At 38.1% G+C, this 12,558-nt stretch overlaps 1 protein-coding gene across 3 annotated transcripts in view; it reads left to right on the top strand.

Annotated features, from left to right (window-relative positions):
• WWP1 (WW domain containing E3 ubiquitin protein ligase 1) overlaps positions 1-12,558 on the top strand; it is an 87,815-nt gene that overhangs the window by 26,275 nt on the left and 48,982 nt on the right. Inside the window, exons 1-2 of one of the 3 annotated variants that reach the window (XM_072410965.1) lie at positions 4,401-4,457; positions 7,545-7,630. In XM_072410965.1, coding sequence (XP_072267066.1) covers positions 7,564-7,630 — 67 coding nt within the window. In that variant the 5' untranslated portion in view covers positions 4,401-4,457; positions 7,545-7,563. Of the gene's footprint in view, positions 1-4,400; positions 4,458-6,666; positions 6,868-7,544; positions 7,631-12,558 lie in introns of those variants that run through there. The other 2 variants (XM_072410966.1, XM_072410964.1) reach the window with 2 other exon arrangements.

Below are 12,558 nucleotides of genomic sequence, written 5' to 3'. Positions count from 1 at the left end.
TTAATTTGTTTAATTTTAATAAGTGTACAACACAAAGACTAACAAGTATTATAAACCATATAATATTTAGCTCTATAAAGACAGATGTAACATTGCAATAACAAAAAAATGAACGTAAAAGCTGTTAAAATCCAAAGAAATATAACGCCTTGGTAGATCACAAACACATTCCATATCATAAGCTCCGGTAGAGGCTGCAGATTAGGCACAAAGCTGTGTTAAATTTTACAAGAAATGAGACAATGGTCAATGCTTAAGCAGTGCTGACCAATGATAATCCTTAACCAGCATCTTACTTATTAAGTCTAGTACATAATGAGTACCCAGGAAAAGTATACAGTATGTATATTGATAAGACATAATGATATTAAATAACAATGTACCCAACACAAATGTGAGGCCATCTGTATAATAGCTGAAGGTTGGCTAATATTGGTCATACAACCGGACAATGATCCCAAACACGAAATCTACAACATTTTTTAGGAACTATGATTTTTGTTTAGATGTTTGGATTTGCAAGAGTCCTCTCCTCCTCCTGTGCCACTGTCTGTATCTGCCTGTCATTTGCAACCCCTATTTGATTGTACAGCATTGCATAATATGTTGGCCCAATATAAAACATGTTTATTACTACTACTACTAATATTATTATTATTATTATTATTAATAATAATAAGTAACCCTATAGAATTGAAAGAGGATGTACTTTCTTTTTCTTATGTCTGTACAATATATTGGAATGAGCTTGCATTGTAGCATGGCTTGCCAAATATTTTGGGCAGTTTTGCAGTTTCTTTATAAAGAATTAAAATTGTGTTTTCATTTGGAAGTGTGTTTGTGTTAAGTCGTTGTTTGGTTATGGTTTAATAGCATCATTGGCAAATTATTTTTTTTTTTCCGTGATATATTCCTTTCAAGAGAAGACTTTTTTGTGGGAATAATGGAAGAGATTAAAAACTTTCATTGCTGACTTTCTTTTATAAATGACATTCACTTTTGTATAGTTAGACTTGCATAGAACAAGCGTGCACTTTATTACTGACTTGCCTAGCTGCATCATTGTCCTGGGTCAGAAACAATGATGGAGTTAGAGGGACTTAGAAAAAAGTCAGACGTTACAGCCAGGTAACTTGAATTTTCAGAAGGAAGTCTGTGCTCGGGTCTGTGCTTTGAATTGTGAGATTCCTCTGGGCTCCCTGCCATCATTCTCAGGTTCCACGCTGTTCATATCCAGCTCCTTATGTATTTGATTTCAGTCAGCTGAAGCTGCTTGGCAAAGAACAGAGTAAACTGGTACCATCCTTGGGGAATTTGTTTTTAAAAACAAATTGTGAAACTGCTTGCAAAAAGCGATTAGCATTGGACTTTGTTTTTTGTTCTTTTTTTATGCAGGCTGTTGGTGGCTGCATTGCTGCACATTTTTTTGGACAAGCAGTGCCCAGGTTTGCTGCTCCAATCGGCACCATAATGTTGATTTTGAACTACTTGTCAATGCAAATATGCACCACTCTGCTAAGCAGTTCAGTTACCACTTTCAGGTTCATAGAATTTGCAGTAGCCATGTGGTAAGAGGACTTGGCTCCACCATTATTTGCTATATGTGAGTGTCTACTATGACAGAGATCATATCATATACCTTGTATGTGATGTATCATACCACGGGATATCCTTAAACTCTATGCTCTGGCAGATAATATATAAGGAAGTGAATATGCCCACTATGTTCTCTAAATAATTTGTAGTACAAGTTTGCAGCTCTCCTTCCTTTTCTCAAGCCTGGAGCCTAAACTAGCTGATTTATCCAGGTCATGGCTATACTTGGAGCACAGTAATAGTATGGTATAGTGTCCAGGCCATTTAGGTGAATAAAAACAAACGGCCTCTTATAGCCTCTGTAGGTTTTGTTTGCACAGACTAGGTATATTCTCCAGTCTTACATTTACCTATAAATAATATTACAATGGTTGTATAGAAACATGGCATTGTACTTTTTGCAAGTGGTGGTGAGCAAATTTTAAACATTTGCATGATGAATGCACCTTGGAGAAACTAGAACTTTTGCATTTAAAGCATATCTTGTTAATGCTGAGCCCTTTTTAGTGGGTAAAACATTAGCATTTCCTGGTAGTGAAGGAGCCTGATGTGTTCCGCCGCCTACACATTGATTTTGGCATTTGAGACCAAAAAGAGAGTGGTTGTGGTGAGGAAGAAGTAGACAAACTCCAACCTAAAATGCCAGGTCTGTGCATATCGGATGCAGTAAAAGTTTTTGCAGATTTCTGAGGGTATTTCTTGGTTCTTGCGCTTTATATTTTTTATTAGCTTTATTGGCATAGTCAATAGTAAGCAAAAAAGGAAACTGTCACTATACTATAACCTACAGCCCCCAAACTTGATAACCACAACTATCAAGGCTCGCGCCCATTTGTTAAGCCAATATTATCAGTGGAAGCTGAATTCTAGGTTAATGGCTAGGTTAAAATACACAGAAGAAATTCCTATCATTAGATATGAATTCATATCATCGAGCCACTTTATTTGCCAAAGGGTTTGTGTTGCTAATAAGGTCTTTCTTTTTAGAAATATTCTTGAACTATTATTTTTTTAAGGACAGTGACTTTTATATTAGTGAATTGCTAGACTATTCTTGGAGATAATTTTTATGAATACTAATAGGGTCTATTTTTAATTTTGCTTGATATGTATTTATTTCCATTCAAGATATAAATTTACACTGCGGCCAGCCTGGAGACCATTTTTCTGTACATACATTTAAGTAACACATGCAGGGGTTTGTTTTGCTTTTAGAATTTAGGAAGACATTCTGCTCCCTCCTCCGATCAGCGTGCTCCTTGTAAACACTTGAGCATCGCAACACAACTGCCCCTGGCTCCATGTTGTGCACCCCTGTCTCCGCATGGGGTTTAGCACAACTAAACCCTATATTACTCACCTGTTCTGTTGCAGGCTCTGCCATCTCTGCCCCCTTCTCTTCCATATTCTAAACTTTAGGCATCTTTATTGGCTGGGCTTCGATGACGTAACTTCCACACAAGCACATGGGAGTTCATTCATTCCCGGCATTTGCAGGGTAAGCTAGGATTGCAACCGACACTGGGTATGCGCAGATCAGCGAATGTTGAAAACTTGAGAAGAGACATTTAAGGGGGGATATGATCACCCTGTATAAATATATAAATGGTCCATATAAAGAACTCTCTACCCCATTATTCAATTTAGGATCATTACAAAGAACAAGAGGGCACTCTTTTGGGTCTGGAGGAAAAGAAGTTTAAGCTCCGGATAAGGAAGGGATTCTCCACTGTAAGGTCTGTGAAAATGTTGAATCGGCTCCCTCAGGAAGTAGTTTTAGCAACTTCTGAAGATTGCTGGATGATTTTCTTGAGGCACAGAATATAACTGGGGATTAGGGCTTTAAAGTAAAGACAACAGAGACTGTTGATCCAGGGAACATCCGATTGCCACATGGAATGAGGAAGGGATTTTTTTTTCACCTGTCATAGCAAATTGTACCAGGGTTTTTTTTTTTTTTTTTGCCTTTTTGGATAAAATATGTCTATAGAGTTTTATATCTGGGATATGTTTATTTCCCAGATTGAATTTATGTGTTTGTTTTTTCAACCTGACTATGATACTAAGAAAGCTGACCAGCAATCAGGCAGGTAAGAATACTTAGTGCAGAAGGGACAAAACCTCTCCTATTCTGCATTTATGACCTGCTTGATATCAAATTTTAAGGCTGCAAGATGCTAATGTCAAATCAATTTTTTTCTTAGTTGTTTACATTTGTAAATCAATGCACAGTGTTTTTTTTAAGCTGCTTAAAATTTGAGCTTCACCTAGACAAGCAGCTGTTACTGTTTGGAATGGTGTGACCAAAAAGGTAAAAGTATGAGTCTGCGTAAAACATTCTGATTGTTCCACAGTCTAATGCCATCAGTACGCAATTTTGAAGCTTTTATTTGAAAATCCTATAGCACAGAACTGATCCATAGCTTTAATGGTTTCACCAAATGACCAATTTCCTGGTAAAAATTGATTAAAGGGCTCTCCGGTGCAATTGTTGGGTTGGTATATGGGTGAAATAGTGGTATTCCTCTGGAAGCGTTTTAGCAATATGATAAGGGGCATATTGCAAGAATCTGATAAGGGGTAAATGAAGGTGGCAGACGTCTGATGTGTGTGTGTTAACTATTCAGGATTGTCTGTGTGAGAATACTTCCTAGATTTTGCAGAGACCACTGCAGCACAGTGAGATGTGAATACATATAGTTTTGTCCCTGCCATCCCCCTGTATTTCATGACATCAGAGTCACATGATGAACACAGTCCAGAATCATTGGCATTGCATGCAGGGAGGTGGTGTAGATCTGCTGCTGCTTCTGCTGCTGCTGGGAGTGTGCATTCGACGTGCAATGAACTGCACAGGCATTGTGAGTGAACCGCATTAGTAAAGAATTAATACAATTGTCCTTGAGTGTTCCTGCTCATAAAGGTTGAGTCCTTGCAAACTTTTAATATAGTCAGGATGAATGGGAAAATAACTAGCCTTCCTGTGCAGCAGTGCCGGGCAACCAGTAGATCTTCAACTGTTGTAGAACTACAGGTCTAAGCATACCCAGGCAGCTAAAGAATGTATAATGTCAGTCAATAAAGCGTGGTAGGATTCAAAGCTTTACCACAGCTTACAGGTAGCATGTTGCTGCTCTAGGTGCATTTATTGTGCAGCCAGAACCAAACTACCTGTAATGATAAGTGTACCTGTCATACAAATTCCCTGTATTATGTATTGATGTTGTAGCAACGTTGTAACAATATTGATTGCACAATTCTAGGATAGTTTCCAGAAAGATATTTCTGTTGCAATTTCGCTGTTTTAGTACTTTTCGTACAATTTGCTGTGTGAAGGTCGCAGAACTTGATTAACCATTGAACAGATCCTGTTTTCACTGTTTGGTGCACTCATATATATGAGGTCCTTACCTTCTCCTTGCTTGTCTGATTTTCTTCTCTGTTGTTGATAATAAAAGTCATTATAAAACCTAACTGAAATAACTTGTATGCTTAGCATGGTGTGAAACAAACTTATGACATTTTTTTAAAATTAAATACTTGTTTTTAATTTTTTAAATGTTCGTCTCTGTGTTTCTGGTTTCCTGCAGCTGGTTTGCAACAACCTCTTCTCTATATGTATGTGCTTTATGGTTTGTTTCGTGGCATTTCTTAGGGTGGGCTTCCCAATGGTGGCAATAGTGGATCATGTCTATATAACAGGGTGACCATGTTTGAGACAAATTGGAAGCTAGGTGTTGTCACTCTTTAACAATTAATGTTTAACATGGGCTCTTCTGGCAGGAAAACCGGGTATTTCTAATTAGCTGTAAATTTAAAATGATTGAAAAGGAAAAATGTATTTATTTAAAAGCAAATTACATATAGATTTATATATAGAAATATATGCTAAACAGTCTCTATATTTATTTATATTGATGTGTTTGTATGTATTTTTTTTAATGTTTGATATTGATGTTTTCATAGGTCAGAGCAGGTTTACAATTTATTTTGGTGACTTTTGTGGACTGTGCATTTGTTGTACATATTATTATTATTATTATTATTATTATTAAAATTATTATTAATAATAATAATATTGATATTAACAATAAACATGATTTATTTAGCACCAACATATTACACAGCACTCTACATTAAATAGGGGTTGCAAATGACAGACGGATACAATCAGTGACACAGGAGGAGGAGAGGATCCTGCCCAGAATAGCTCACAATCTAGAAATATGTTTGCAAATGCATGCAGCATTCTACGTTTTTTTTTTATTCTACCATTTACACTGTTGCAGTCCAGTTTGTTGAATTAACACAAGCTGTAAACATGTGTGCGTCAAGCTGGCAAATTTATTTCAATGGGTTGTCACTGCACCAGACCGCAGAACCAGAATGCCATTAGGAATAAATGACAGCGCATCTCACCAATATGCATTACAGTGCATAGCGGTAAGGGATTGTATGTTAATGGAGCCTAAAATGTTAAAATGTTAAAATCAGAAAAGTCCACCTAGTTGCTACTGTTCTAAAATATCTTTGCCTCATTGAATAATATGCCCAGTAGCTTACTCTAACTTGAATGGTTCTAAGTTTAGCAATTCAGCTGCATGGTATGCTCATGTTTTATTGGGGCAGAACCATGCTGCTCTGTTTATTTTTACTGCACACTTAGATCAGGGTTGGAAGGGAGTAATGTCACTGCAAAAGCAACAGATAAAAAAAAAAAATCTTTGTTTCTTTCATTGTTTATAAGCCAATTAAGTGTAATGAAAATATATAATCATGAAGATCCAGTAATATGGAACCGCACAGGACTTCATCCACAAGACAATGACATTCTCATTAATGTCTCATGTAGCCTTGTAACTTTAGCTGCTCTTTGTAATGCAATTTTGATCTACATATTGAAAAATAATAAGTGGAGTGTTGACCTGCCCGCAGCTGCTGTAACATTTAGACAGCCGGCACATGTGTTGAAATGATGGCCATGAACTATCATAAGTAACTGGCAGCGTGCTGGCACAGACAGGAGTGGTATTTTATATAGCAGGGCCATCAGTGTTTGTGTATTATTTACAGAACTTTATCTAACCCTTTCCTTAGAGAAACATGGAGTCTGCCATTTTCCTCCCCTTATTCTTCAATGCCGCATGCTTGGCCCTCCAATGGCTTCAGTGCTGAACCATTGAACTAACCCCAGAAAATGATACACATAAGGACTTCTGACTTTTCTTTCTACTTGTTTCGGTTTAGTGTCGAAAACTGTCATACTGAAAGGTAGGAATGGTTTGTATTTGTAACAAGATATATTAAGACCCAAAACCAGCTGTGTAATCAAGAATACATCATAAAATATAATTTTTGTTATTGACGTAAGCACCTGAATTTGACCTGGAATAATTATCTTGCAGCCTTTTTGCTGCAGGGGATGTTTGAGAGGAACAAGCAGTACAACAAGATAGGAAGTTCGCACATTACAGGAGATAATTCTAACATGATCAGTACAGTGGCAAAAGTTTGATTCTTTCTTATTCACTACTTTATTTTTAATTATTATTATACAAGATGGAACTAAATTGTAGAGCTCTGTATACTAAAAGCTACAGCTTTTTACAAGAAGGGTTTTGGTTAAAAATTGTCATGTTTCTGTTCCCTTGACATTGACATTTATGTAGCATATATGTACAGTTCTGCAATATAAACTAGTAATTGGTTTGATTTATTAGCTTCTTGGTCATTGTAGTTAGCTGTGTTATGCATTGTTTGACAGTGTAATAAAGCTGTATTGCATCTTTAAGTGTTTGCATGTAACCCTGTACTTTGAAATTACATCTGTACTTTGAGATTTATGACGGTCACCCATGAGCGATTTTGCAGTGACAAGCAGGAACAAGCAGCTCAGGACTGTTCATATTGTATCACACTCACATGATGCCTTTGTTCCCTTTTGCTAGGCCTGACCTGTAACCCGACATGGCCACAGCCTCACCGCGGCAGGGTAATAGAAACAGTCATGAAGGTTTACAGCTGCATGTGACAGGTAAGTGGCTTTATATACTGTGACATTGAAAGTTTTTTGTTCTTTGGATGATCACATAAGGCTCTGCCACATTTGCCACTAAGATATTAACCCCCCCTAGTGGATTAGTATACAGTGAATCTGAGAACAGGTGCCTGCGCTTACCTTCATTAGTTTTCTAGGGTGCTTAATACCGAAAAACTCTCGAAAAACCACCCAGCCTGTAGAAGAAGAGTTCTAATATTTACCATCCTGCAGGCAACTACTGCGATCTTTATGCAGGACTACATTGGTCAAAATTTTTTTTAGCATCCAATACATCTTGGTGTGTTGGAAGCATGCGTCTCCCTGTCTTTCCCCTAATTCCATTTATAACCTTTCATGTAGCTGCCAGGGAAGTAGAAGAGGAGAATTGTATTTTGTGTCACTTCAGTGACCTTTTCTAACATCACATCCAAAATAGTTGCATCTAGCAGCAATCTTAGGGCTTTTGGATGTCAACCCAGGAGAGTCTTTTTACAGGTTAGTGACATGCATATAATATGTCAAGAGTCAGAATCCTTTAAAATCTTTATTTGGCATTCTTTTTCCTATAGTTGCTTTTAGTTTGCTTGCTGATTTTCAAAGCAAGTTCCCACACTTGCTTTTTGTTATTTTATTTTCACAGGTATCCTTTAAAGTACACTATAGGCAATTTTAAGCATGCTTTATTAAAGCTTATATTGCATTTATATTTCACACTTGACTTCCCTGCTATTTAGATCCATTTATTACATGTCCCAAAATCCGAGCTTCTGAAAAACAGTTGCCTTGTTTCTTGAATTGCAATAGTACTTTACAGTTGATTGTACATGCTGTCTGTAGGTGTTATGTGCTAGACAGTTTTTACACACGATCACCATTGTTCTCATAGGAATTTGAAGCTTTTGTTATACATTTAAGTCACTCTTGTGCACTGTGTCTTTCTATTCCCACTGCAGGGATTCTGCAAGCTTTGAATACAACCCTGTTGAGTACAGCTTGTTTACCAGAGGAGGTCACGTTCAGTCTTCCACGTGAGCCCTGGTAAATGTAAAGCCAGTCCTCCTAATCAGTCATTCAGGGAACTTTGGAGAAGGAACATGTATATTTATTTATTTTTTATTTTTTTTTAACTTTTTTTTAGCTTGATATCTTAGCCAAAATGGTCTTTTGTGACCAAGTCTGACTTTATCAAACCATGTGACCCTTATGGGGTGCTAATATTTACCTGTTTAAACTTTAGGAATACAATTCTTTTGCAATGTAAAAATCATGTTTAGTGTTGAAAATTGCAAGTTTTTTTAATGAAAAAATTGTTCAAAAATAAACTAAACCAAAATGCAAATCCTAAGTGGACCTGTTATATTTTTCATCCTCCAACCTGTGGCTAATAAAAATATAACGCCGTCCTTGTTCAGACACCCTATGCTTCAGAAAAGTTAACCTAGCTATCCTTCCCTCTATGATACCCAATTAATAGGGAAATAGGAGGTACAGTTCTAAATAATTTTAAAATTGAGACCACATTCTCTGAATTACTCAATCCGAAATCAAAGTAAGAAAACATCCTTTGGGTTAGAATAAATAGAAACTATGTTGACACTAAATGTTACCTCAGTTCCATGTGTTGATTGCAAAAAAGAACAAGTAGAATCTCAATACCTTGTTTCTTTGAAAATAGGACCTATGTTCTATGTTAATTTTTGCTCCAAAAATTGCTCTGGGGCTTATTTTTAGGGGATGTCTTATTTTTTATGAACAGCACTTGACACTTGTTCTGGAACAAAAAACGTAGCTTATTTTCGGGCTAGGCCTTATAATTTGACATCCTCAAAAATACGGAAAAATCATGCTAGGGCTTGTTTTCGGGATAGGTCTTTTCGGAAAAACAGGATAGTTGTAGCTAGTTTGTACGAGGGGGTGCTGAGAAGTTCCTGGCTTTGCCCAGAAAGAAGAGAGCCAGAGTTATGAAATAACACATTTATTCATTATATTCCCCCCTGAGACTGATGCCCTTGGTACAGCGTAGTTGCAGCTTTTCTAGACCGTTCAAATAAAAGTCCTTTGGTTGGGCCGCAAACCAGCTCTCAGCAGCGTCTTTGACGTCAGAAATGTCCTCAAAACATTGCCCCTTCAGGTGTTTCTTCAAATTCGGGAACAGATAATAGTCCGAAGGGGCCAGGTCTGGTGAGTAGGGGGATGGTGGACCAATTGGAAACCCAGGGTGTTCAATTTGGCAGCCACAATTCGATGTGTGCGCAGGTGCATTGTTCTGCAAAAAAAGGATCCCTTTGGTCAATTTTCCACAGCGTTTCGTCTTTATTGCCTCCTTCAGCTGGTCCAGGAGGTTAGCATAATACTTTACGGTGATACTAGAGCCCTGAGGTAGCTAGTCCACCAACAGAATGTCTATGTCCCAGAAAACAAACGCCATTAATTTTTTGGCTGATTTCGGAACTTCTTCGGCTGTGAGGACCCGCTGTGGCGTCATTCTTTTAACTGTTCCTTGGTTTCAGGTTTGATAGATGTGGAGCCAGGTTTCATCCACAGTCACTAACCTAGCCAAAAAGTCCTGTGCAGCTTCAAAATGGGCCAAAACGGCTTTGGCTGCTTCAACTCGTTCCTTCTTCTGATCACTGTTTAAACATTTCGGCACCCACTTTGCTGAATGCTTGCGCATGTCTAGGAGAGTGGTGATAACAAACCCAACATCTCCCGTGAGATGTCAAGTATCTGGGCTAACTTTTATTGCAGATATTCGCCAGTCCTCAATAATCAGCTCATGGACAGCATTGCAGGTTGCCGGGTCAGTTGAGGTTGGGGGCGCCCACTGTGTTTGTGTTTGTGACATCTCATTGTGCATATCTTTTGCTGACTTTCCCCCAGAGGAACAAAAACTTTGACGGCCCTTAACTCCAACGACTTGAAACTTGCTTGTGCCTCTGCCATCACAGCTTCTCACTAAAAGAAAAAATAGTTTTAAGAATCGCAAAGACCTGATATTTTCACAGTTACATACTAAGATATTAGGCTGTCAGGAAGGGGGCAAAGCCAGGAAATTCTCAGCACCCCCTCGTATATTTGTGATATTCTCCTTTTTTATAAATAAAAGATGCAGCAAATATGATTTCCTTTTAGCTGTTCTGTTACTAGCTATCCAAAAAAAACAAGCATTTACCAACTTTTGAAGTCATACTGATACCTAATAGCACCAGCGATGATGATTTGAACAGTATGGAAAAGAGAATATGGGACAATTGTGTTTACTTTGTCACTGGGACATTCTGCCTGCGGTCTTGGATTTACCTAAACCGAGAATGATCTAGCAGAGACATCACATCTCCATTACACAGACTAATCTTTACCTAGTAAGATTCCACTTCCAGCATACACACATTGCTCTACCATTTCTCAAGCAAATTAAATCCCTAGTTCCCCATAAGAAATACTTGAGACACTGCATGCTCCTTCCAAACCAACTTCATATTAAACTGTGTCTTTTTCCTTTATTTGGACACAAACACTGTCTGCACTAAGCTTTGCAGCAATCTGATGCTGTTCACACCAAATTTCACTCCTTCACATACTCTGCACCATCATACACTTAACACTCGCCTGCCCATTTTTCCATACCTTCCACACACCTCTTCCCTGCTGCCTCACCCTATAAATGCCTCTCCTGGCCCAACTACCTGCTGTCATGCCTTACACACTCCTCCTAGCCCAACTACCTGCTGTCATGCCTTACACACTCCTCCTAGCCCAACTGCTGGCTGTCATACCCTACATACTCCTGCTATCTGTTGCCATACGCTTTGCATTCGTTTACAGTACATACTGCCTGCAGTCCTACATTCTGCCTGTTTGTTTAAAAAATTAGTAAATGGATCATAAATGCTTAGATGTCTGCTGAATCCTTTGGGAGGGGTGGGGATGTAAAACAAAGCAAAAACTTACTTGATATTAAATTTAACCCTTTTTACTCTTTACTTTTTTTTGTCCAAAACTACATAAAAACTATTGGCTTTGCACACCCTTCAATGTCTAGGTCTACCTTTAAAGTGATTGGAGCTTTGAGGAAGGTGGGTAGATTAAAGTGAAGAGGTAGGTTTAACAACTACAGTTAATTGAGATCTTCCTTTTTCTGGAGCTAGGTCAACTGTGTTAAAGTTGGCATAAGGTGAGATGGCACTGACTAATTGAAATCTCCACTGGTTTCAGCTTACCAGTTTCAATAATTTTAGGTTATGCAATCCTAGACTCAAACACCATAAACCAGTTTAATATGTCTAACTGATTTTGTATCATTAACATGCACATTTTTACAGCTCTGCTAAACAGAGTTATGTTCGCACTTTAGTGCCAGTCCACCAGAATGCTGTTCTGAAGCTGGTTTGGAAATTTCTTTAATTTTTCCTTGTTATTTATCTTCAGAACAAAGTGAGTGCTGCATCTTTCAGGACTTTTTACTTTCAGGGGATATAAGTGTTTTCACTAAAAATAAATTCTTTTGGTTACTTATTCACTTTGATATTTGTTTTTAGGAAGCGTCTACTGGAAAAGTCACCCTTGGCTTATACGCCAGTCAGGCACAAAAAAGCACCCGATTCGGCGGGGGTACGCTGGAGTTGCGCCAGAGTTAGGGCAGATACACGCCAGCGTAACTCCGGCACCAAATTCAAATACCGCACAGTGTAATCTGATTGTCATACAACATTGTATGACATCAGATTCTTACTGAAAAACTCACTTACCTTGTCCCCGCAGCTTCTCTTACACGTCCATCCTCTACTGTCTTCTCCGGCTAAATGCAGAGCCGAGCTCCTCAGTTTTCGGGTGATGTTGGTGCGTGCGGGAGTGTCAGCGGGAAATTCAAATTATTTTCTATTGGATTCAATACAAAATACCTGTATTGAGTCCAATACAAA

The sequence above is a fragment of the Pyxicephalus adspersus genome, chromosome 5 (assembly GCF_032062135.1).
Source record: "Pyxicephalus adspersus chromosome 5, UCB_Pads_2.0, whole genome shotgun sequence".
Taxonomy (NCBI): domain Eukaryota; kingdom Metazoa; phylum Chordata; class Amphibia; order Anura; family Pyxicephalidae; genus Pyxicephalus; species Pyxicephalus adspersus.
The sequence above is the reverse complement of the archived record's forward strand: the minus strand, read 5'-3'. Positions and strand labels throughout refer to the sequence as shown.